Raw genomic sequence first — 27,007 nt, 5'->3', positions numbered from 1 at the left:
GTGTGTTTTAAGTTCACTTACACATACACCACATCATTTATTTATTTGTTTATTTATTTTTGTGGTGCGGAGTGAATGCATTGGGTTAAAGGTTGAAAAAGCAGAGTAACTTGGGTACATTTTACATCTTGATTCCACTGAACATTATCATTCAGTACAAGTGTCATGTAGCATAATCAGTGCATAAGTCAGAATGCAGAGAATTACGGTACATTAAGAAGCCCTGTGTACAAACCTTGCCTATATGCATGTGTCTTTCCAGCATAGAGTTAAAACTTCATGCCACAGCATGACTATTTATGGAAGGTACAAACACAGTGCCCTGATTTTTGGCTGCTTATTCACTGAACAATGTCTTGCCTCATCTGATGGATACTATCCATTAGTAGACCACATGTTTTTTCAGAGGCAACAGTAGTCTGCATCCTTTTGGCTAACCCCAGCTAGTCAAATGTTGAATGGTAGGTCAACATATAGGTAAATTACACTTGCTAAATGGGTTTATGCTAGTTGGGATTAAGCAGTTGGATTCATGGCCATTAGTCCATCAAATTTAAAATGCTCTTGTCATCCATATCAAGCTGAGTTCTAATAGGAACAAAAACACCTTACTGTGAAAAGGGAAAGAAGCAGTTAAAGATGTGTGGACTTCACAGAATCTTCTAAAGCCTCTCCATTTAATGCTGTCATTGTAATATAGGAAAAAGTAGTAGGTAGAAGACAACAGGAATCTCCACCAGCTGGTAAGGCAGGAAAATAAAAACTGGTCAATGGAAAGGTGGAATAATTTTTTTTTTGATAAAAAAACAGAATTTAGGAGTTCAAACTCTTACTTAAATCTGCTGGTGTGAGGGAATAATTTACATGACTGAGCTGCTCATGCAGTCATTCCCAGAATGGAACATATGTGAAAAAGGCATTAACCATTATTGAGCACAAATCTGTTAAAACATGGATGGGGAATAAACACATTGGGTTCTTAAAGTTACTCATTAATGTTAAAAAGAAAAATGGCACAATTGTCTACTAGTAGCATATTATGTTGGGAATTCAAGTTGCATGTTCATGTCAGGCAATTTCCAAGGGTGCACAAATCGAACATCTGTTTTATGGAAATTATGAGATTTGCAATTCAATACCACTGCTAAGTGCCAGATTGGGATAGATTGTCCTTAAAGCTTGATACCTAACTAAGCAATTACATTATTGCCACTAATCATCTGAATTTCTTCTCTTTCCATTGTTAATACTATCTGTTCATTCTTCAAATACCATGGATTGCTTGCAAGAATTCCTGTTAAAATGCCTAAAATTCTTTTTGTTGCCTCATGGTTTTTGAAATGTAACAGTGTAGGTAACTTTTCCTGTATCTGATTTAATGGAACTGGGAATGCCAGCTATGGCGAAGACATCAGCAGTGTCTGTTGCAAATGCAAATTGAAGATCAAACATCTGAGTACACATTTTCCTACTGCAATAAACAGTATACTTGGGGCCCCTACAGACAGGCAACTCAACGCTGCCCCTTTGAGCCCCAGATGGAGGTCGCGGCAACCACACGCCACAGTCTCTGTAAGGAGCAAAAAGAAGCCCCGAAAAGGGGCTTCTTTTTGCGTTCCAGAAAGGGCGCCATACACGCTGTAGCATGGCATCATGATGCCCCTTCCACACAGCGCTGTTTGGGTACTGAGCCCAGTGTGTGTCATTGTGGTGCGCACCGTGTGGATGGGCGCATGCCATGATGGTAGCCGGGTGGCACAGTAAGGGCATTGACTGTGTGAACATCAGCCCTCACCACATGTACAGTCCGGCACAAAGTGCCAGTCTGTACAGCCCAGGGGTAGGCAACCTTTTTGAGCCGGGGGCTGGGTTGCTGTCCCTCAGACAACTGGGGGGCCGAAGCCGGGGGGGTGGGGCCGCACACGGGGGTGGAGCTTCCACCCTCTGGGGCGGAGCCGCATGCCAGGGCGGAGTTTCCACTATCCGGGGGCGGAGCCACATGTCAGGGGCGGAGTTTCCACCCTCCAGGGGCGGAGCCGCATAATAATAATAATATTTGCAAGAAGCTACTAGGCAATGCCATAACACAGGAAAAATGCATGCACACTGTCTCAACCCAGAAAAGAGCAAGCAAGTCCATGTGGGGGGGGATTTTGCAAAGAGAATACCAAAGGATAACAACAATAATAGCAATATTTGCAAGAATGGAAGCGACTAGGCAAGGCCGCAGAACGGGGAAATGCATGCAGTGTCCCAAACCAGAAATAAACAAGCCAGCCCATGTGTAGACATTTTGCAAAGAGAATACCAAGGGATGCAAGCATAATAAAAGCAATTTTTGTTAGCATGTGGAAGCTACCATAAGGCCGCAGAACAGGGGGAAATGCATGCACAGTGTGCCAAACCAGAAATAAACATGCCAGCCCATGTGTAGACATTTTGCAAAGAGAATAACCCTCTTCCCCCAAGGAACCAACCTCTTTCTTTCTTTCTTTCTGACTCCTCCTCCTCCTTCCCCCCCCATCTCCATTACAGGGGGAGGCGAAGAGAGGAGGGGAGAGCCAGAAGGGTGAAGGCCAGGGCCAGGAGGGTGGAGGGCGAAGGAGGAGGAGCGCGGAGCCCATTATGATCGCATAAACTGTTGACCTTTCTGAACATTAAAATTAATTTCCCTAAAAGCTCTTGGGATAGTTATTCTACTTTGCTGATACAGGAAACTTGTTAGAGCTTCGAAACTTTGAGCTACCAGTTATGATGTTGCAGCATGTTTTAGGTTTAATATGGGTAACATTCCTTTGCAAAACAACATAACTGGTTGCATTCCTGTGTACTGTGGAATAAAAGATTTAATAAGTAACATTTTACTTCTTAATTACAGTCAGCCTATCAAGATTGTTGTCCATAGAAGGGTGAAGGCCAGGGCCAGAGAAAGGTCGCGTGAGACTTCGCTGCCTTTTTAAAGCAAAAATGGCGGCGCCCATATAGGGGGCCCGGTGCGCCGCTGCAGCCGTAGAGGGCTCCAGGGCAGGCGCCAGGCCTCCTAATGGTGCCGCGCTCCTCCTCCTCGCCCTCCGCCCTCCTGGCCCCGGCCTTTGCCAAAATGGCAGCCGGAGAGGCGGCAATCGGCGGCAGGAGGGCCTCCTACCTACACGGGCACCGCCATTTTCTGCTTTAAAAAGCGGCAAAGTCCTCGTGCAACGAGAAAGGTCGCGCGAGACTTCGCCGCTTTTTAAAGCAGAAAATGGCGGCGCCCGTGTAGAAGGCCCGGTGAGCTCGCTGGAGCCCTGTTAGAGGGCTCCAGGGCAGCGCCAGGCCTCCAAGGGGCGCCACGCTCCTCCTCCTTCGCCCTCCGCCCCCGGCCTTCGCCAAAATGGCAGCCAGAGAGGGCAGAGGCGAGCAGGGGCCGTTCTGGGGCCTCCGGGGCCGGATGTGGCCCGCGGGCCGGAGGTTGCCGACCCCTGGTACAGCCCTTTAGTCTAGAAAGCTATTCCTACTTTGTTTTCTTTTTTGGAAAAAAAAATTATGAAAGACTTCAAATAATACAATTGGCTCTTCATATCCACAGTGGTTCCACTCCAGACCCCCCAGACAGCAAATAACAAGACCTCAAATCCCATTCTTTCTAATGACAGTGCAACATGTGCAAGCCACCATGGGGGAGAATGGGGGGCGGGGCATCTATGGACAACAATCTTGGGATAGGCTGACTGTAATTAAGAAGTAAATGTTACTTATTAAATCTTTTATTCCCAAAGTACACAGGAAGGCAACCAGTTTATGTTGTTTTGCAAAGGAATGTTACACCCATATTAAACCCAAAACATGCTGCAACATCATAACGGTAGCTCATAGTTTCGAAGCTCTACCAAGTTTCCGTATCAAGCAAATGTAGAATAACTATCCCCCAAGAGCTTTTAGGGAAATAATTGTAATGTTCAGAAAGGTCAACAGTTTATGCGATCATACATTACTGTTGACTGAGAAACCTGCAAGAGTGTGATGGTGCCCTGTTTTTTCATACTGAGCTCAAGAAGCATCACAAAAGTTTCCATGACTCCCCATGGCAAAAACAATGTCTTCTTCCTCTTTGGTCATGTTACAGACTTAGAAAGGGGGAAATTAGTGCAATGGCATCTACAGTTGTAAAAAGTTTATTTTTTTATTTCTCATTTAAGATGGTTAAGGCAACAGACTTTAAGCAAATTAGAATCATTTTATAAAGAAGTGATTAGACAAGTAAATGCTCATCTGTACAATTTACTATTTAAAAAGTCTATGGAATGATAAATACAAGCTATGCTCAGTGTAACTGGCATGCTTTTGTAAACAAGATTACTAGAACAAGTTAGCTAGCACTACACATAATTGTAAATATCACTGCAGACAAAACGGTAGTAGAAAAACTAAATTGTATCAAAAAAAATACAAGCAGCAGCTGTATACTTTGATCAAAGATAGCAGATACTAACACTTGCAAGATACATTAATTATCTATGCCAATGGCTTATAGAAAGTGTTGAACTATACAGCGTAACCTTATGAAAAAACATAGTTTGTTTTATCAAACTAACATAAGGCTGCAAAAGGCAATCTGAACAACGTAATATGAATTGGACATTCCCAGCCATAACATAATGCAAATGCTCAATGTAGCATCTTTCATCTTGGCTTTAAAGAAAGGCTCATGTGCAGAACAAATGTTGCAGAGTTAAAATGATCAGCAGTGTTTTTTCATGATATGCAGCCAAAATCAACCTTAAACTTCAGGGATACTGTGATCCATCAGGCTTTTTATAATGCCTGAAGCCATCCTGAAAAAAAGAAATCATCATTAAGATTAACAGAAAATGGAAAAAATATTCCAAAGCCACAAGAGTACAAAAGATAGACATCAAAATTCTAAATTAACTGCTACATTCATTAATCTGTTTGTAGAACAAATGCTTACTGATAAAACTTGCATCAGTTTCCCAATGTATTTGTTCTTAACTGCCATCAAGCTGACTTTGATATATGGTGACCCAATGAATGTGAGACCCCTACATCACCCTATCATCACCCACTCTGCTCAAGTCTTGCACTCAGGGCCTAGCCACTTACAATTGGGTCATCTTATTTTCTTACTGCCTCCTACTTTGATAAGCATTATTTTCTTTTCTAGTGAGCCATGTCTTCTCATGAATTCAGCAAAGCACAACAGTCAATGTTTAGTCATCTTGGCTTTGAGGGAAAAGTTCAGGCTTGATTTGCTCTTGTACCCATTGATTTGTCTTTTGGGCAGTTTAGAGTACCTGAAAAACTCTTTGCTAGCACCAGATTTCAAATGAGATTATTATCAGTTGTCTTCACTGTCCCACTTTCATAACCATATACAGAAAATGGAAATATAATGGCATGGACAATACTGACTTTGGTATTTAATGATGTATCTTTATACTTGAAGATTTAGTCTAGTTCCTTCATAGCTGACCTTCCAAGTCTTAGTCTTCTTCTGACTTCTTTACTGCAGTCCCCATTTTGATTAATGACAGGGCCAAGATATGGGAAATCTTTCACAACCTCAATGTCTTCATTGTGTATTTTAAAGTTACATAAATCATCAGTAGTCATTATTAATGTTTTCTTAATGTTCAACTATAAACCTGCCTTTGCACTTCCTTTAGTTTCTTCAGTAGTCACTCCAAGTCTTTGCTATCTTCTGCTAGTAGTATGATGTCTGGCAGAAAAAGGGTTGCTGATACTTCACTGCTCCACTGATGAGAAGTTTCCTTATACAAGAGTCTGATGATGTTCACTTTTATCCATTAAACAATGGGTATATGCTTAAATTGCATTTAATTCTATAGCTTCTAAAATGCTTAAAACTGGCTAGAATTTGCCTTGCATTCCTATTTAACACTGGATAAAGCCAGTGTGTTGTAATGGTTTCGGTGTAATTTCCAGTAGAAAGATGTTTTACAATTATTCATTATTATTGTTATTATTATTTATGGTATTTATACCCCACCCTTCAGCCCTAAAGGCTCTCAGAGCGGCTTACAATTATTATTATTTTTAATTAGACGGTTCCCATTGCCCCCTATTTCAAGAGAATAAACAGTGGAATCCAAACATGCTTAGCATGTTCTCTATTCTTTCAAAATATAGTCTCAACGTTTATTTTACTACACCTACTTGGAGCAGAGAAATATTTTACACATACCTCTTTATCATATGTTCAAAGATCTGAGAAGGCATGATAGTGATGGTCACTACATTTCCAGCTGTTGACAAGATGTCTGCAATTTGGGAATCCTGTAAAGATACAACAAGTTATGAATTCCTGGAACCTTATTTACAAGAAGCTATTCTGGTCTGAGGTTTGCTTTACTGAAAATAATAATAATTTAAATCTTATTTTTAGCCACTTTTGCTCTACTGAGTATGAATGCCTTTTTTAAAAAAAATACACATATGGCGATACAGGATAGAATCAGTTCATTCCACTGGAAACTGGTTTTAAAAAAAACAACCTGAGTTCTTGAAAGTATTTAGCTCATCCCTAATTCTGTCCCTTACCTGAATGCCGGTTAACTGCCCCAGTAGCCTAATAGTTGATTCAGCTACACAGCACACTTGCCTCCATACTGCATACACAAGACTAGTACAAGACTAGCAATAAGTCATGTAATCTGCATAGCCACTATTGAGTCACTGAACATATGGTTCTAGTTATTTCCTATCAATAGCCAGAATAGTTGGGAATTCTTTAGAAGTACGACTGAGCAATGCATGCAGCGATCAGAATGCCCCACTAGGATGAATGTTTTAGCTATAATGCAGGTACTGCATCAGAAGAAATTGTCAGAACAGAAGAATATGGCTGCTGGTGATAATCTAATGGAGGCAGAAATATGCTTCACCACTACTACACACATGCAATGACTGCTGCTGTTCCACCGATTAAATGTGAAAGCCAAGTAGACCACTGCTCTAGGAGTCAATGGTGTTTATCAGACGAGCTCTTAAAGAGGTACTATTCCAGTGTGACTCCTCTAGCTGCCTCCTGTTGCATGCTGGGATTGGCAGTTTTAAGGAGGGGTATTTAGAATTCTCAGGCAGAGAAGTTCAGCTCCTTAAAACTGCCAATCCCAGCATGCAACAGGAGGCTGCTAGAGGAGTCACACTGGAATAGTAGCTCTTTAAGAGCATAGTGAGATAAACATCAATGAAATTATTCCTGGAGAACATGTGAACATTAATCTCTAATAGGCAAACCATATTGTCTAATCAGTATCTGTTCTATCATATCAGTGATCTCTGGTATCTATAGAAATTAAATTAAAGCAGCAAAGCAGAACACATAAAAGAATTAACCTGCCAAACCTTTCTTACACTGTCAGTTTTAGTCCTTTATTGTTGTCTACAGTCCAGGAAAAATATATCCATACATGCATTCCTCATCAGTATAACGTGCATTCTCCTGGTTACTTTTTTAACTTACCCACACACATACACTGACAGGAAACATAGTGCATACCTTGAGGCCAATTACATTTTGTCCATTAATTTCACAGATGCTGTGTTCAGTCAGAAGTCCATTTCTAGCAGCAGAGCTGTCTTTTACTATTGATGTTATTTTTCCATTTTTGAAAATAAAGCCAACATGTCCTGAGCTGTCTTTGTGCATGGTAATAGTTCGCCCAAAAGGTCTGTTTTTAAAATGAAAAAGAAAACTGGTTGCATGCAACTGTTTGGCATTCTAAGTCTAGAAAATTGACCCAATAAAGTAGGGTCAACTTATCCATAGGTCAATTTAAGTACATACTTTAACTTTTGTTTAAAAAAGGAACCATCCCCTGGTGAGAGGCAAGAACATAATCTGTCCTAGAATCACTGCCCCCCCCCCCCACCACCATTCTCTCATCCATTCAGTCTTTAGTGAGTACAGTTATGTCTGGTGGATTTTTGTAAGTTCTTTGGCATTATTTTCCTTTGTTTCATCCTTTACAAATGTGCCCTTGACTTGTACAGAGGTTATCCTATAGCCAAGTATATACAGTACATTCTCTTTGTGAACTGAATGATCTCACACTATACCACACTTTTTTTAAAGACTCAAGCAAAATCTTAGGTACTTTCCTTATCAGTACAGCCTAAAAAATGTTAAGCAGATTTCCTGAAGGTTTACCTGTCACGGATAATCATTGAAATTCTCTCTCCAGGAACCTGCTTCAAAACTTTATGGGCCTTCTCAGAACTCCACCCTGCACAGTTGTCACCATTGATTTGCAAAATCTGGTCCCCAAAACGCAGGCCAGACAGTGATGCTGGTGAATTTGCTTGAACCAACTGGACAAATATACCCTAAACCAAGATATAGCTGCACATTAAGACAAACCAACCATTTTATCAAACGCATTCTAAAAATCTTCAAGAGAATAATTAAGCACAAGTGCACTGGCAATTAACTACTGATTTTTAAACAGCATGTTCTAAATCTCAATTAATGCTGCTATAATTTTTTAATTCTGGCTTAATGACCATTCCTCCCAAACAAAGTTCTTATTCCAGTAATATGTGATTAAGTTACTAAAAGGAAGTCAGCCATTGCTTGTCTGTGTAATTAATATAATCAATGTTGTTATCTGCAAAAAGGATCCATTTAACAACTAAGCCAGATGCCAAATGCACAACCAGATGCACAATGAGTATCCATGCATAATGGTACCACAGGACCAATGCACTTTCACAATCTTGAACTAAATACAGACAACATTCCACATCGAACAGAAATATCCAGCCATTTCTACAGAGAAACTTACACATGTGTAAGACACCAACAAGCTCATAGCTGTTGTATCAACTATAATCTTGTTGGTGTCTTACACATGTGTAAGTAGGTTCCCCATCCCTCATGTAGTAGATAGTCAAAACATTAAGAAAGCAAACAAAACTATCCACAGACGTATGCTTGTGGATTAGTAACCCTATAGCTTCTTGTCAGTTTTCAACTCAAGGTAGCAGAAGTTACAATATAGGCTTCCTATTTAGCATACATACATTGTCCACTGATTTAAGACGAAGACCGATTTTTCCATCTTGATCTTTACATAAGATTACTTCACGGATTCCTTGTTTGATTTCTGCTCGACGAATTCCAACATCATTTCCAGTTACAGGAGCCACCATATAATTCACTGCTGAAGGCCTTGCAATGATCTGATAATTAGAAAATTTACATATTATTCATAGGCCTCTAACTTGAGTATGGCATCCATGAATCTGCTATTTCAGGACAACAATTTCATAATTCATGCAGACAACATCCTTAAGACGCCTATCTTTAAGAAGAAGAGCCCTCCCTCCATGGCATCTGACACCATCCGGCCTGGGAGGGAGTGAAAAGACAGGCCCAGCACCATCGGGCCTATCCTTAAGAAGCAGAGCCCTCCCTCCATGGCATTTGTCTCCATCCGGCCTAGGAAGGAGTGAAAAGACAGGCCCAAAGCCATCAGGCCTATCTTTAAGAGGAAGAGCCCTTCCTCCAGTCCATCTGCCTTGGCCCAGGCCTCAGAGGGAGAACTGATGGACCTGATCCCCTTTCCCCACCACCATTCCCTTCTCCTTTTGTGTTGATAGCCTGGGGCTGAAGAGCTGGGTATAAATACCATAATAAATAATATTAAAAAAGCATGACTTCAGCATGCTAGGATGCTAACAAGTACAGCCATCATGTAACTTATTTATTTATCCAATTTATATCCTGTCTTTCCCACAGCAGACAGCCAAATAATTGGGTAGCTTCAAGCTGAGTATACATGTCAACTGCTTTTACAAGGCACTTTTAATAGGGAGAAAGTAGGACAAATAAGGATGGGAGAAATTTCTTAGCATCCAGGTAATCTAAAGTTTCTTGCTTTAAAAAAAGCAGTAGCTCAGTCCACAAAAGCTTAAATGATGTAAAATCTACTTGTCATTACACTGACACTTACCTGTTGAGAATTTGCAGCAGGAACAACTGTCATATTTCTCTGTATCTCTTCTTCATTCAGGCTTAACCCCATATACTGGGAAAGTTCGGGATACAATCTGGGATATAAGCCTAAAGGAAGTTTACAACACAGTGATAAAATTTTATCAGTACTAAAATCATCAATATCATGTGCCAATTGAGAAGACCTGTCCTACCACCTGTACACATAATGCAATCAAGAGCAATTCAAGACTTGAGAAATTCCTTCTGCTACAGAAAGTATGTGTAGTACCTGCAGATGTATGTATTAATACAGTGTATTCATATCCCTGGCTAGCATCTCTTCTCTCAGTCCATCTATGGTAGAGAAAACTGGTTCCTACTGGAAAGCCAAATTGCAAAGCACAAACGTATACCATTCTATCCTATTCCAAAGTGATCCCGCTGTAAGGAGTTCACCGTACAGTATAAGAAAGAACATATTTCTAATGCTGCCCTGCCATTCATAGAAAGGATCAAGGAAGACTAATCCTAATATGCAACAAATAAAGCAGCATATTATTTTCTAAATGCAACACTAGGCTGGGCGGGTAATTTTTTTTAATTATTAAAACTGACAGTTCCCTTTTTTTCATATAATAACGAGGCCAATATTTAGCAATTACTTTAGCAGTACTACATAAATAAGCCTTGCCTTCCAACTGTACCAATCCTGGAAATGTCTGAACTAGCCAGTGATAAACACTTTAATTACATTACATTTGCTCTACTGTAACACACTCTGGCCAGCATCCAATTAGTGGCATATATAAGCAATGTCCCTTATACCTGAATTATGTCTTTTTTCATTGTGGATGCTGTTATTCCCTTCCACACTTTGCAATGAGCAGTCTTCTCAGGCCTTGATTTTCTGAAATAAGCATTCTGAACAACCATCCCATTCAGAATGAAGAAGCATCTTCCTATGGGAGATGCCCATAGCCAGATGCAGACTGACAACATCATCTACTTAGATTTCCAGAGGACCTCAGTGGATATAATGTCACTGGTCTCCACCTGGCTATGAGGCTTACGCAGATATTCGTGTGATCCCTGCTCACCACCAACAATAGATTGACCATTCAATGGGACTTTTACAATAAAATGGTGACTCCTGGAAGTTGTGAGAGGGGAGCTGTAGCAGAATCTCACCTACAGAACTCTTATGCTGCATTGGGCAATTTGAGTGGTCGACTAGGAAAGGTGCTCGGAAACATAAGTTGGTCTAGAAGGCTATAGTCAAACTGCTGATTGGAGCATTTACAAGGAAATGGGACTTTCTTGTTACAGCTGCTTCCATAGCTGGTGTTGGCTTAAACAGAAGTGCTGTTTTTGACATGTAATACTTGGGATCAAGTTATCTGAAAGACGGTGTCTCCCACATACACCTCTCTTGCTTTAAGATCCAGGGGAGAAGACAGAATCATAGAATCGTAGAGTTGGAAGAGACCACAAGGGCCATACAGTCTAACCCCGCCATGCAGGAACTCCCAATCAAAGCATCCCCAACAAATGGCCATCCAGCCTCTGTTGAAAGACCTCCATGGAAGGAGACTGCACTAAGTTTACACTACACTCGGAGCGAGTGTGTTCCACTGTCGAATAGCCCTTACTGTCAGGACCTAATGTTGAGGTGGAATCTCTTTTTCTGTAGCTTGCATCCATTGTTCCAGGTCCTGTTCTCTAGAGCAGCAGAAAATAAGCTTGCTCCTTCCTCAATATGCTATCTCTTCAAATATTTAAACAGGGCTATCATATCACCTCTTAACTGTCCCTTCTCTCAGTCCTACATGGCATCAGAGATGATGGGGATGCAAGAGAAGGTTTTGCCAGTGAAAACTCTCAGACTCTGGAACTCCCTAAGGAACATGAGAATTCCTTTCCTTTGCCTTGCTGCCAGCTGGCAAAGATATGTACATTCAACTATCTCTTTAGCATTAGAATGGGTTGGTGCTAAAGGAAGTCTGACTAGGTTGGTGCTTTATTTCTACTGATGTAGTTAACTCTGTTTCTATGTTTTAATCTAACTGTTACTCCTGCTAGCTGCCTTCAGTGCTTTTTGGCAGAAAAATAGGATATGCATTTGATATATATACATATCTTTTCTAGCCATCTCTGAAGTCTCTGTGATTTAGAGATCTTTGGAAAACAGATACACATTTGGACTATGAATAGTAAGATCACAAGAAGGAATAGGATGCATAAAATAACTGTTTTGTAAGAACTGATGTAACTGCTAGAGTGCATAGTGTCGAGCATCTGACCAATTCTTTTTGCTGTAATTTGTTTTTGATGTTAATTGGACTGAATCTCTTGCCTTGCTTTATTTTATTTTTTTAAAGAATGGTGTTTGTGTGATACTTTACCCCCCCCTCACCAAAATCACTTACTTCCATCTTGAAGGACAGGTGCTGAGGCTTCAGGTAGAATTGCTGGATTAGCTGGGTTTGAAGCAAAAGATGTCTGGGCCTACAAAAGTAGAAGGAGGAAGATGAAATAAACTGTATTTTGTGGAGTTTATTTAAAACTACAAAAATATAATGATCTTATATAATTTTTCTAACAAATGTATAACTTAATCATGTCTACATTAATTTCCTAACTGTGCAAAGCAACATGGTTTAATGAAGCCCATGCCCAAGATCTGAATTATGTATAACATGGACAAATTGCAATAAATTTTATTTTGCAATAAAATCCAACATCCACAAGACAGTGATACCTTTACTGAGCCAACTAAAATGCACAAAACACATCCCACCAGCTTTCAAACCTTCACTGGCTTCTTAATCAGGCAAAGATGTTAAAAACCATACAGGAGAAGAAAAGTGACAATGTTAGAGACACAGACTGTCATCTCATATGTTATTTCTGTTGTCAGTTAAGACTGATGCAGGCTGAGGCTGCTCCCCTTCTTGGCCATGTGGGAATTAAAAAGATTGTATGTACAGCGCTGTGTAAACTTACAGCACTTTATAATAAAGGTTAATAATAATAATAATAATAATAATAATAATAATAACAACTGGGGACAAAGGGCAGTTAAACACAGGCAATGAAATTTCAAACCTATTAGGAGCAGCAAAGTAACTTCCACTGAGATCCATGTAAAGTCTGTCCTATGCAAGGCAAAGAGAACATAACTGAATGTTCTCTGCCTTAGAAAGGGGCAGTTAGTTTCATACAGGTGAGAGTTTACCTGGGTTTGAATGGAAATTTGTATGCTCTTGCTGCTAATGAATTTGAAATTTTATTGTCTGCATTTTACTGCCCTTTGTCCATGGTTCCCACAAGGCCAAGAAAGGGAAGTGGCTTCTGCCTGCATTGATAACCCTCCAGACTATCTTAATTTTAGTTGCATGTTAGGTGGCCCAATAAAAGTATTACTGTTTTTTGGATTTTGTTCTGTTTTTCTGCACAATCAACACGCATACTCCTGAATACATCATCTGCAATAAAGGTTAATTTATTTTATTTCAGGATTCAATTAATGCTGCCTTTTCCCCCTAGACCAAAAAAATGGAGGGGGGGATTGAAATGAGAGGGGGACACTGTTCATGGAAATTATGACTGTTAAGATCTATTATACTGCAAATAACTAATCATACATTAGATTTGTTAATACAAGAGAGGCCTTTCCAGTTATGACCCCTTCTTCCTAAAAGTTCTTTGTGCAAGATTTGTAATTTTGTTTCCTTTTCTATGTAGTTTAAAGGGTGCCTTAGACATATTTTATTTCCATTTGGTTTGCTATCCTTGCTGCTATAAAGGACTATTCTGTAATAAGCAAAAATGCACTCTGAAAGCTTATCTCTACCAGCTCACAATACTGGTCAACTAACCCTTAGTTCACCCCTTACCTACCTCTGGATTTCCTTGACAAGATTATGCTTGACCACCACACAACAATTTTTGGAAACAAACTGAAATACCCTGATACCCAGATTCAAAGAAACTATTCATCTCCTTAGCACCATATACCTAGGAGACTTTGGACTTGGGCATCTTAAACATCACTCCTAAAAGCCACATGGAAACCTACTTATCTAACAAAAGGAATTTAAAAAGTAATTTGTGACATGGCATTTGGAGTAGAGGAAGACTAGGGCAGAAGTTAAGTAACAGTAAGCCAGAGCTTTGCTTGGTGCAAGCCTATGCTGACAGGACACTGTACTCAAGATAATTACTGCAACTATTAAGGTATACATGTAATGAAAGCTAATTTAAACAAATATATTTTAGTACCATAAAACAGAGTTAGGAACCAGTTTATGGTACTGGGTCAGATCCCTAGCCCTATGTAGGCCAGTTGGCACCAGACGTGGCCACATCCCAACATCAACAGGCTCTTTGGTTGCAACATCTGCAGGAACTTCTAGCCACTACTGCAGCCAGGATTGTTCCTCTTCTCATTTTAACCATGTGGTGAGGCAAAAGGAGAGCAGACATAAACAGTGCTAATTATCTGCTTAGTTTCCTCTTTGACAAGGTAAGTGATTCTGCATGAAGACCCAAATGCCTGCAACCCAACCTAGAAATTTTCATAGCATGGGTAAACGTGATTCCTAGTGCATGGTCTGGGAATTTTTGCCCACCCCACGTTTTTTCTGCAAACAGAAGCTCTGCTCCAAACAGGGATCACAGAGAACATCAGGAATTCCCCTGTGTGGCACTGGCCTTGGAAGCCAAATGGAAAGGCAAGTATGAATGAGAAGATCTGTCCTCTGATTGGAGACAGCCAGGGGTTCCCTCCTCCCCCCTTTTCACAAATGAGGTTAAGTCAAGTAAGGGTGGGGAGTCCACTTTCCTGTCATATAATATACAGCAGAACTTATTTCAGAAGTTAAATTTTCTAACTATAATGAGGTTTTCTGTTCCCACTCTTCCACCAAAATTAATATCCATTATAAGATGAACACTGACGTACCTGAATTACTTTGTCTACCTTCAAATCTTCCAGAGAAGGATACAGAGACATTTTCCAATAATTTCACTGGAGGGGAAAAAAAAAAAACACAAAAAGGAATCCTGAAATGATTCTTATATCCATTTGTGACAGCAATTTTCAGTTTCTAGATATTTTTGCTTGGTACTAAATGTAAATTATTTCACAGGTCACTATGTAAAGGATAGTACATATGATTTGAAACACATTCACTTAGAAATAAGTTCAACTATATTTTCTAGTGCTTGCACCCAGCTTAATATCCACATCCTGAGTGGGAAACGTGTGGCTTTCCAGATGTTGTTGGACCACAACTTCCATCAGCATTAACCAGAATAGCCAATAGTAAGTAATGATTGGAGTTGCAGTCCAACATCACCTGGAAAGTCATTTATGTCCTACGCTATATAATTGAATTCTTAATGTATGCTCCTCACATAGATGGCTGACAGTTTTGGAGGTTAATTATTGTATATATGCAGATATAGCTTGCAGAGATGCATTTCATAACTAATAATAATAAATAATACTAATAATATTTCTTACCCATCTTTCACCATGGATCGAAGTGAGGAACAACAACAATTAACAAACACACTACATCAGTTAAAACACATCAATTTAAAAGGACATGGATACAATACTAAAAGGACAAGATATACACATATTAAAACAACCCACATTTAAAATTCATTATTTAGAATTCACAATATAAAAATCATCTGGGTAAACCTGCCAGAAGAGACTGGTCTTTAATGCTGTTTTGAATTCAGACAGTGTATTCAGCTGTCAAATCTCTTCCAGCAGGTCATTCCACAATCTAGGTGGCTGAAGAAAACGTCCTCTAGCTAACAGTTGCCAGCCTAGTCCTGATTATATGGGGGAAGGTGATCCTGTAGTTAACATGGACACAAACCATGTAGGGCCTTAAAGGTAACAACCAATACTTTGTACCATGCCTGGAATTGGCAGCCAATGGATTTTAATATTGATGTAATGTGATCACCCCTGGATGTCCCAGGAATCAATCTGGCTGATGTGTATTGAACAAACTGATGTTTCCAAACTTGTTACAGAGATAGCCCAATATACACTACATTGCAGAAGTCCAGCCTTAAGGTTATCAGCGCATGCACTACCATCTTTAGGTCCTCTAGGTCTAGGAAGGGGCGCAGCTGGCGTATCCTTTCATTATTCAAAATTAAATAGAAAGAGCATTGTGGAAGTTGAAAGTCAGTATCTGCTACATTGTCCACTCAGTCATTATCTATTACTCTCAGGTATTATTTAATTTTTAATTATTATTTTTTAATTTAAATTTTTATTTTTTGTTTCTTGGACAGCAGTAGCTCTAGTTTTCCACAGCAATAGCAAGTACATTTCTATACCACTTACCAGTGCACTTAAGCACTCCCTAAGCGGTTTACAAAGTGTAAGTCAATTGCCCCCAACAATCTAGGTACTCATTTTAGGGATCTCAGAAGGATGCAAGCCTGAGTTAAGCTTGAGCCCCTGACTGGTATTGAACTCGCAACCTTATGGTTTGTGAGTGAGTGGCTGCACTACAGGCATTTAACCACTGCACCACCAGGGCTCTTGATATGAACTAGTTGCATCTCCATTATTGCCTTTATCACCTGAGAGTTGTTTGTACTGGAAATTTAAATAAGTGTACAATAGGGAGAACTGCCAAGTTCAGAATTTTCCTTCCACCCCTGTTTTTCCAACAGCTTACTGGATAACAGTCCTTCTTCTGTACAACATGAGAGCAAAAAGAGAATGACTTCATTAACAACCTCCAAAATACCTATCTGACAAGAAACCCTCCAATAGTGGACTGGCACACTCTAGTGGGTCAGTCACTTTCTCTCTGTTTTTACCATACAGCCTTCATGTATCTCAAACCCTGGCAACTATGGGGAGAAAGTAATTTTCCCTCCAGTGCTGAAGTACAGATAAGGAAAAAAAAAGATTTGAACCATTTTAGATATACAAAAAAATGTGAAGAATCCATATAAACCCTCAAACCTACTAATGGGCCACATACTCACTTAATCTTATGTTAATATTTGGCACTGGGAAAGAAAAGCTTAACTAACCAAACTCTTATTATTTCAGGATTTGCACGTAACCATGGAGATGTCTGGTGACTGGCCAGAACCTTCAGTTCCCCCAAAACAACACACACAAAACACAATGGATACAGATCTAAGGAAATAAAGATCCTTAAGCATGTGCCAAAGTTTCAGTTCTCTCCAGAATATTACTTCCTGTTATACAAACAAGACCTTTCCCCAGCTTTAATATCTGGTTTAAAGTTCCAGAAGACACATTTGGGTGACCAATTTCTATCTGTAAAAACCTCTAAACCTTTTCCAAATAAGGTTCCATAATTCATTTTGGCTATCTGGGCCTAAACTTTAGAAGCAAGAAGGAAAGCTCCAGCTATCGAAGCATCTCAGTACAAGGAAAGTTAAATATTGCTGTGAATTTGGCAACACAGAAAGAAGCTTGTTCCCCATTCTGATAGTAAATAACTTTGCTTTTCTGCTAAATCAGGCCAATTAAAGAAAAACTATGAAGCTTGAAAGTCAGCAGAGTTCAGAGGCTAACCAGTATATTCAATAGAACATCACATGTACAACTAGTAGTCTAATGAAAATAAGTTGTGGGTATGTGCTCCAGTTCCTTTCACAGCTTGACAGGTGAAGCTGAGGAGTATAGATGCACACAGTGCTATAGTATTGGCTTATATTCTAGTGATAAGTTTACATTCTTTGGGCAACAGGGAATGTATTAAAAAAAGAGGCAGACTCCCCTTGCACCAGACTCTCAGTACTTAATATCAAAGAAGCAACGGAGCAGCATTTACTTAAACTGACCCTTGGAAAAAGCAAACAGATGCTGGGGAAAACCAGTTCAGGATGAATCATCCTAAGAAATGAGGACAAAAATACATTTGATTTCTCAAACAGGGACAGAGTAGAAAAGGGCCATAAGAATACAGCAGAACATGAAAGCCCCAGAATCCCTGACCATTCACCACACTGGCTATTTTAGTCCAACACTTTTGAGGACACACAGCAGGTACAATTTGCTTTTTGTAAAAAAAAAAAAATCAGATATAAAAGTCTAATCGTCTCTCAACTGTTATGTAAAAGTACTTCACATTCCAAACATAACAGTCTCATAGAAATGAATTAATGGCTCTGCCATACATACATTGAGTTATCTAAAATCAAACATAGAAAAAAATAGAACCCATCCTTCTGTTTTAATACAAATAATAACAGTTCAATGTGAAAGATCAGGTCTAATTATATATGTTTTATACTGAGGGTACAACAAATTCTGGGATGCTTTAACAATTGTGCGATAACCAAGTGGCTTTTGCACACAGAGTGCAACACCCACCACCATCTGCAGCCATATGGCTCCCCAACACCTTCTGGGTCTGCTATCTTCTAGGCCTTTCTGAAGGGACTGCCCTACATGTAATACTTATGTAAAGCACTCAAATGTCCACAGATATGTAAGTGGGCAAATAAATAGCTAGCTTCACTGGCTACCAGTTTGTTTGCAGACACAATACAAAGTGCTTATTATAACCTAAGAAACCTTATATGGCTAGGGTCCAGGCTATCCAAAATAATTTATCTTTTAATATGAGCCTGCCAAAGTTTTAAGATCCTCAGGCCAAACCTATATGCTGCATCCTTCCTTCCCAGCAAAGGACACGGCGTGCTGGGAGCAGCAAGCCCACTATCTCCTGGCCACACACCACAGCCTGCTAAGGACCCTCTATGAAGGGGTGGGGACAAATCCCACATATTAAGAAGGGCATGGTGTGGGGATTTGGCGAAGGGCACCATGTATCAATTTAGTTATTTTAGTTTAGTTTTAGAGGAAGAAACAGATATACAGTGGTGCCTCGGGTTACGAAATTAATTCGTTCCGCCGCCGCTTTCGTAACCCGAAAAGCATTCGCAAGCCGAAATGCCATAGGCGCTAATGGGGAAAAGCCGCGATTTCGTGCGAAAAAGCGCCGAAAAGCACCAAAATTTTCTTCGTAACCCGAAATAACCTTCGTAACCCGGAACAGTTATTTCCTATGGGATTTTTTCGTATCCCGGAAATTTCGTAACGTGGGTATTTCGTATCCCGGGGTACCACTGTAATAGGCATAATGGAAACTTGTTACAATAAGGAAAACTAGCAGCACACCATCACTCATGCATATAAATTCTACAGGCAGGTTCAGAAAAGGATATACTGGGATGCTACTGCTGTGCTCATTAAAGAAAACAGAACGTAAACTAGAAAGCTTAATAAGGCCGATTCCTTCACATAATTATTGTAGGTGACAAAATTATTTTGGATGGAGAAAATTAATTTAGTGTTGGAGACATGCTATTATTGCCCAACCAAGATACTCAGAAGGATCTTGAAATGGAGAATGACATCAGGAGGGCATCCAGATGAAGATGTACTGTTGTAATGAGCAACTCAAATTACCCCAACATCAACTGGATAAGTGTAAATTCAAATAAGGATAAAGGGTAAGAATTCCTGAATATCTTAAACGACTGTACACTGAAACAGCTGATCATGAATCAGAGGGAAAGTGATTGTTAACTTAACCTTAAATAATGCCCATGACAAGAAAGAATGTTGTTGGATCAATTGGAAGCAAACAATGACCACAATGGTATCAAATTTAATTCATATGTTAAGTGGACATGGCTAGAGAAATCCAACACAGTCACAATAACTTAAAAAAGAAAGGATTGATAAAAAGGATACTGCCAGAGAAAAGCCCAAACTCTCCAGAATACCTCACAATTATTAATTGTGCATTAATCTGCATAGTTAATACTTGATGTCAAGAAAGTTACTTTAATGCAGGGGTAGGCAACCTACGGCCCATGGGCCGAATCCGGCCCGGCGAGGCCTTGGGACCAGCCCCAGCCCAGTCCTGCCACCGATTGCCGCTGGAGCCTTTGGCCTCTCTTGCGAGGGGGCAAGGGGGGCAATTGTCTATAGAAGCCTCAGAAACATGCATTTATATTAACATTTTTTTAAAAATCAACAATTTTTTTTACGTGTCCTCCATTTGAAAATTTTGTCCCACATTTGTCCTGGTTTATTTATTTATTTATTTATTTATTAAAATAATATTTAATTATTTATTTTTTGCCTCTGGCCCCCCAGTTGTCTGAGGGACAGCAACCCGGCCCCCGGCTCAAAAAGGTTGCCTACCCCTGCTTTAATGTTTGCATCAGAATATGATTTTTGCCTAACCAAGAAGTGCAAGCTATTAAGAAGGATCACAGAAAAGGACTGAGAAATGTATCTACTGATACTGTACCAAGAATAAATAATAATTTTTATATATTAGAAGCAGGAAGTCACCTAGAAGGGGGACTGTTAAAAGAGTACTAAAGGAAGATGATGAGACTACAGAGAAGCTTATCTGTCTTCACTTCCTAAGATGTAGATCAGATATCCATGCTTCAACTAATATTCTCATGAAGACAGGCCAAGGAACAGAGACAAATAGTGATGACAAGTGATGAAATTCTAGATTACACTGACAAAAATGAAAACAAGCCACAAAGTCCAAATGGTATCCGCATCAAAGTAGATCAGATATAGTAGTCATTAGAGAAGAGGTTCTCTTTTGCATCAGTAACTGGTTATACTGAAGACGGACAGCAGAGAGGTGTGGACATATCTTGCAATGTCAGACTATAAAAATCAGGATTTCCAAAGGATCTTTACTGGAACTGGCTCTTTTTAACATGTCCATAAATGCTACGGAGAGCCAGCATTGTGTAGTGGTTTGAGTGTTGGACTACGACTCTGAAGACCTGGGTTCAATTACCAACTCAGTCATGAAACCCACTGGGTGTCCTTGGGCAAATAACACTCTCACAACCTCAGAGGAAGTGAATGGCAAACCTCCTTTGAACAAATCTGGCCAAGAAAACCCTGTGATAGGTTCACCTTAGGATCGCCGTAAGTCAGAAATGACTTGAAGGCACACAATAACAATAAATGCTATATAGATTGGGATGAAAAATGAGCTGGACAAATAGAATTCTTTAAGGTACTTAAAACAAAACAAAAATTGCAGAGCGAATTAAAACGGCGATGGGACTTCAATGTAAACATTTGTAATGATGTGCACAGGCAGAGGCAAAAAAATTCCTAACATCACATATATACTAAAAGGCTATGATCTGGCAATGATAGTAAATGATGAGTAAAGTGGTTGAGGTGGATAGCTCAATAGACATGTTTACGCAATATGGAACTGTGAGGACTGCTAGGAAAGGAACGGAAAATAACACCACAAATATCTATGTTTTGTACAATTATATGCTGCATTCACACAGAGCTCTGGTCATCATACCTTAAGAAGCACAGCCAAGTACAATTTACATTACCCCCACATGGCACATTTTAGTTTTATAGCTCTCCAGAAAAAAAGTCTCATCCACAATGCATAGCTCCCCAAGAACACCTGAGCGAGGCAGGAGAGGTTCATGTATGAGGCAGGTGAGATGAGTTGGAGTTTTGGCATAATATAAACTGACTGGATTGTGTCTCCTTTATCTGCCTAAGTGGGGGAGTGGGACAAAGCAACTGCAGTCTTGGCATTGCTGGAAGAAAGGAGTTTCCTTTGCCTGCATAGACTTTGGGGTGGGGGCGGCATGAGGATAAAGAAAGTGGAATCTTTAGGTTTTAGTGTGGCCAGAAGCAAAGGTTTCTCCTGCTTGCTTAAATGGGAGAATTATGATTGGAAAAGAGTACCCTCTGCATATGGATAGCAGTAACAATGCCCAGTGGTGGTGGGGCTGACTGAAATTGATGACTGTGGTTATCTCCCTGGTCTGCAATGATTCCCTATGGAACTGGCTTATATATCATAAGTCTAGGCAATAGCGTCACTCTGGTTGGCATCATCCGATGATGTCTCTCCCACATTGACCTCCTCCGATAGCACACCATACAGAATCCTTAGTCATGTTTTTTGTACTAATGTTATTCAAATCCTATTTCTTGCATCTCATTGAATGTCATGACAAGAGCTGTGATATAAAGCAACTAGCAAAATTAAAATTAGACCATTAAATTAAAATATCATACGCAAGACATACACATAATTTCATGTAAACATCCATGGGCAGTCATGTTGGCCATGGCTAGAGACATATTGGATTGCAAAGGAAGTATCTTTTTGTGCTGCAAATGAATGTTAAATTTCCTGGACTTTGAGACTCTCCCTGCTGCAACACAGCCAGAAGGAGGAGGGTCCAGACTACAAGAGATATCCCTCCACACCATTTGAACTAAGAACAAAAACAGCAAAATGCAGGCCTTCATGCCCACCCCACACCCAGTATCATTTTTAACACCTTTGCCTGATACTGTATATAAACCAGTAGATATTCAAAAGCTTGCTACATGTATATTGTGAATTTTGGCTGGCCCAATAAAGTTATCACTGGTTGTTTTTGGATGTTATTGAATCATTTCATGTGGCTGGAATGAAAAATTGGCAAAAGGTGATGTTCTTAAAGAAAACCAGGAGATAGTTTTTTTCTTTTACATAAGAGTTAAGATGCAGTACTTACACTGACCCGTGGATAAGTCAATTCAGGGTTTTGGGTCAATTTTTGGCCTAAATTTCTTATACATGAGTATATACAGTAATTAAAAAACAACAACCCTGGGACCACATCCCATCTCTTCAATGGGACACAAGCGAACACCACAGCCTGTTTCTGCCCAAAAGCAGATGTGTCACCCCTCTTAGGGAGTCACCTGGTGCGGTCCACACACTCCGCACCCATTTTAGCTTAGAAAAATGGGAAGACGGGAACATGATAAAGGTGTACAAAATTATGCATGGCATAGCCACAGCTTCCAAAAACCTTTACTTCCAAAAACAGATCTCTCCCACAGTAGGGTGGGAAGGGGATTCAGAAAAAACGGGCAAAATTGCTAATGATGCTTCCTAAGGGTCTCATTGTTGTGTGATGTCAAGTTGTGTCCAACTTATGGTGACCCTAAAGTGAACCCATCATTCCCTGAGACAGAGAGTGACTTGCCCAAGGTCACCCAGTGGGTTTCCATGGCTAATTGGGATCCAAACCCTGGTCTCCAGATTCAGAGTCCAACACTCAAACCACTGCACCGTGCTGGCTCACTCCTAAGGGGAAGCGGGACGTAATTTCAAACAAAAGCAAAGTTTGTCCAAATACAAATCTTCTCTCAGAAACAATTTGGGGGTGCAGGTGAGTCTCATAAACTTTAAAAACTGTGATGAGGGATTACACACCTTTTCAGAAACAGACAAAATTGTAAAGTACAGTGTCATCCAGAATCCACAAGACAGTGATACCTTTACTGGGCAAACCAAAATGCACATTATACATTTCACAAGCTTTCAAAGCTCCACTGGCTTCTTTATCATGCAAAGGTGTTTAAAATGATAGAGGAGGGGGGAAATGACAATGTTATTCAAGATGCTGCAGCAGTTGCAGTCCTTAGTTGAGATGGCATGGAAGGGTGTTCATCCAGGTGGTGCGAGCAGATTCAGTCCAGGAAACAAACCTTACATTTCATTTGCAAGGCAAAAAGCTACTGCCTTTGAGAAAATTGTAGTAAGTCGTTTTCCTTCTCTCATAGGAACAGGACACACAACCATCCAGCATCTCGTGTGTATGGGTCCCATCTAGATTTCATATTGTGATTGACAGAATGGGATCTCTAAGGAGTTTAACGCATTGGCTTTGGGAGCGCCCAAGTAAAGGTCTTCTTCCAGCATGATTCTGTGATCCACATCCGACAGATGTAGACCACAGAGTTGCCCTGGAGATGCCTAGGAGGTAAGAAGAGCAATGGTCTTTTATTGGCAGTGTTTCCACATTCACAGGGGTCAGAGAGTCTGGAGGGGGACTAGGAGAAAACATGAATTAGCTGGGTGTCTCTTGCTTAGTGGGGCAATGGAGGTTATCACACGGGAGGAAGCTCTCTTAATTTCGAAGGAACAGAAAGCGGGGCCAGAACGCATTCATGTGAATCCGAATTGCCTTTGCCTGAAAATAGCTTCCCTTTGCCTGGAACTGCGTGTGGCAGACTATGACGCTAAGCCCCATGATTGCTAAATTCGGATTGCCATTGGATTATACTCCCAATTTCCCTTGTCTGATAAATGGAGGAGGAGGAGAAGATCAGGCCAACTCCCAGGGACAAGGCCAGTCCACGCCCGCAGGAACGGGGAGCCTGCCTGCTTCCTTGTCCCCCTTTGAGTCAACATCCTGCGTAAAGGAACCGAAAATGGAGTCCTTCTGTAAGGAGTCAAAGCCCCTCGACGCTTCCCTCCCACGCCCCCAAATTTAGACTGCGTCCACACCGGAGGGATAACCCGGTTTGGCAGCGCTTTGTGTGGCTCTTTGCTATGGAATTCTGGGAGTTGGAGTTTGTTGTGGGCCCAGAGCGGAGCAGAAGGGCCCCACAACAAACTCCAACTCCCAGAATTCCATAGCAAAGAGCCACACAAAGCGCTGCCAAGCTGGATTCTCTCCCCGTTGTGTAGTCTTTCTAACCCCTTCGCTTTCCTTTCTCTCACCGGGCGGCTGAGGGAGGGCTCTCCTTTCCGGACCGTTAAACGCTGCCGAAGGCGAGACTGAGGCGCTGCCTTTCTTTCTTCGGCCTCAGCCAGAAGGAGCAGAGGGAGGAGGACTAAGTGCAAACAGCTGGGCGGAGGGCCTCCTGCGCATGCGCCACCCTCCGCGGCGCGCGTGACAGGAGTGGCGAAACCCTTGAAGGAGTAAAAGGGGGGGAGGAGTCAGTCAGGTCTCTAGTTTAAGGCCTCCTCAAGTGAACAACTACAAGCCCCAGAATGCCACGGGAGGCAGCCAGAGCTGTTAAAGGGAAAGAATAGCACGATCATACATATAATATGACATATTATATGTGTGTGTGTGTGTGTATGTATATATATATATATGGGACACCATGATATATATATATATATACAGTATATATATATATATACACACATAATAGTGCTACTCGTATAATATGATAGTGCTATTCATATATATATATTATATATATATATATATATATATATATATATATATCATATTGACCAACTAAAAACCCCAGAATGCCAGAGCTGTTAAAGCGGAAGAATAGCACTAGCATATTATATATATATATGTGTGTGTGTGTGTGTGTGTGTGATGTTCATATATATATATATAGAGAGAGAGAGAGAGACATTGACCAAGGGTGATACTGACCAACTACAAACTCCAGAATTCCACAGGAAGCAGCCAGAGTATTTAAAGAGGAAGATTCAAATTAGACCAGTCTAGTGTGATACTGACCAATAGTATCTCACAACACTGTCCAACAGTCAATATCACAACTATTCCTGGGATAATAGCACTTTAATTTTGATGTGTGAGAAAATGTTAATTGCGATTGTGCGATTTTCATGGAATAATCGCTGTTTAACCCCACCACACTACCCCAATTTTCCCCATGTGATAAAATCCTACACCAGTGTAGCAGAGTGATACTGACCAAAGGTGATACAGTATTGATCAACAGCTACAAACCCCAGGGTTCCACAGGTGGCAGCCTGAACCATTAAAATGGAAGAATAGCACTACTGTATAATACTGCAGTGGGATATTGGCCAACAGTTTGGTCCAATGGTCAATATCACACTACACTGTTGTAGGGCTATTATTCCACCTTAATTACTATGGCTGCCTCCGATGGAATTCTGGGGGTTATAGTTTACTGAGGCCTAAGAGCTCTCTAGCTGAGATTTCTACAAATCCCATGATTCCACAGGAGGCAGCCATACTAATTAAGGTGGAATAATAGCACTATAACAGCGTAGTGTGATATTCAGCTAGTAGGCTTGGACAAATAACCAGTTCAGGAGTGGTGGTGGGCAGCTTGTATGGTGTTATAGGGTTGTCATGTGTTGTCGGACTGCAACTCCCATCAGCCTTAGGACTGGGAGTTAGGGCCCATATCCCCCTTCATTGTTAGCACCATCCCACGATCCAGTCTTGTTGTATTGTCACCTTTTCCAGTTTGCGGTGACTAAAACAGAGTATGGTGTTCTTAAAGATGGCACAATATGATGTCAATATAATGTTGGTAGTTTTTATATTCCATCCCTTTTCTAATTAGGTCCAACATGGAGGTGGCCTTGATCCCAGTACTTTCCTTGAGCTAGTTAGTCTTCACAACAGAGAGTTAGCATGGTGTAGTGATTTTAGCATTTATTTATCTATTTGTTTTATGGGATTTATATCCTGCCTTTCTCCCAAAATGGAATCCAAAGCATTGGACAGACTCTGGAGAACAGGGTTGAAATCCCTGCTTGGCAATAGAAACCCACTGGCTGACTTTGGGCAAATCACACTCTCTCAGCCTCAGAAGAAGACAAAGGCAAACCCTTCCTCTGAACGAATCTTGCCAAGAGAACGCCATGATAGAGTCTCCTTGGACTTGCCATAGACCAGAAATAACTTGAAAGCACACAACAAGTCATCACAGTACTAGGATATATTTCTTGTTCACTCACCATTTCCTGTCCATGTCAGCAGATTATTGTATTTGGGATTTTCTTTCTCTCACTCTCCTCCTCCTTCTTTTTGGCCATAGTGTGAATCACTTTATTTATTTGCCATTTTAATCCCTCTTTCAGCAGTTTGGAAAAGTCCTATAAAGACACACCCAGACTACTTAAAAAGACCAGGAAGCCCCAGAATTTGTTCCTGTTCTTTCCAATTTCATTTTGGAAATGCTTACACATTATATTTATCCTAGAACATTTTCTGTCAACTCCCAGTACAATAAGACTTTTTATACCAGCTCTCCAGGTCAATTTATTTTAGCGTAGTATAAAATTGGCAAGAACAGGAAAAAAAATTCAATCAGTTTGGATGGACCCTAAGATACCTTTGCCATCTGTTTTTGTTTTAATGCCCCTAAATAATTTGGCACTGTTAGCAAACCTATTAAAT

The 27,007-nt window shown here is 40.5% G+C and overlaps 1 protein-coding gene across 1 annotated transcript; it reads right to left on the bottom strand.

Annotated features, from left to right (window-relative positions):
• Positions 1-4,135: 4,135 nt before the first annotated feature.
• On the bottom strand, positions 4,136-24,732 carry LOC121928532 (syndecan binding protein). The gene is made up of 9 exons (XM_042463381.1): positions 24,580-24,732; positions 14,922-14,987; positions 12,385-12,463; positions 9,975-10,084; positions 9,043-9,201; positions 8,171-8,346; positions 7,520-7,691; positions 6,203-6,294; positions 4,136-4,811 (listed from the first exon to the last, which is right to left on the bottom strand). Exons 2-9 carry the CDS (start codon positions 14,970-14,972, stop codon positions 4,757-4,759), a joined length of 894 nt encoding a protein of 297 aa, XP_042319315.1. The 5' UTR covers positions 14,973-14,987; positions 24,580-24,732; the 3' UTR covers positions 4,136-4,756.
• Positions 24,733-27,007: the final 2,275 nt, after the last annotated feature.

The sequence above is a fragment of the Sceloporus undulatus genome, chromosome 4 (genome assembly GCF_019175285.1).
Source record: "Sceloporus undulatus isolate JIND9_A2432 ecotype Alabama chromosome 4, SceUnd_v1.1, whole genome shotgun sequence".
Lineage (NCBI taxonomy): Eukaryota > Metazoa > Chordata > Lepidosauria > Squamata > Phrynosomatidae > Sceloporus > Sceloporus undulatus.
Note: the sequence above shows the minus strand (reverse complement) of the source record. Positions and strands in the feature narration are given on the sequence as shown.

Bases quoted from the DNA above. Each gene is read 5' to 3' on its own strand.
- LOC121928532 (XM_042463381.1), bottom strand. From the start codon at position 14,972: ATGTCTCTGTATCCTTCTCTGGAAGATTTGAAGGTAGACAAAGTAATT. The intron at 12,464-14,921 runs GTACGTCAGTGT...CTACTTTTGTAG, and splicing joins AGGTAGACAAAGTAATTCAG to GCCCAGACATCTTTTGCTTC. The intron at 8,347-9,042 runs GTATGTATGCTA...ATCTTGGTTTAG, and splicing joins GTCTTAAATCAGTGGACAAT to GGTATATTTGTCCAGTTGGT.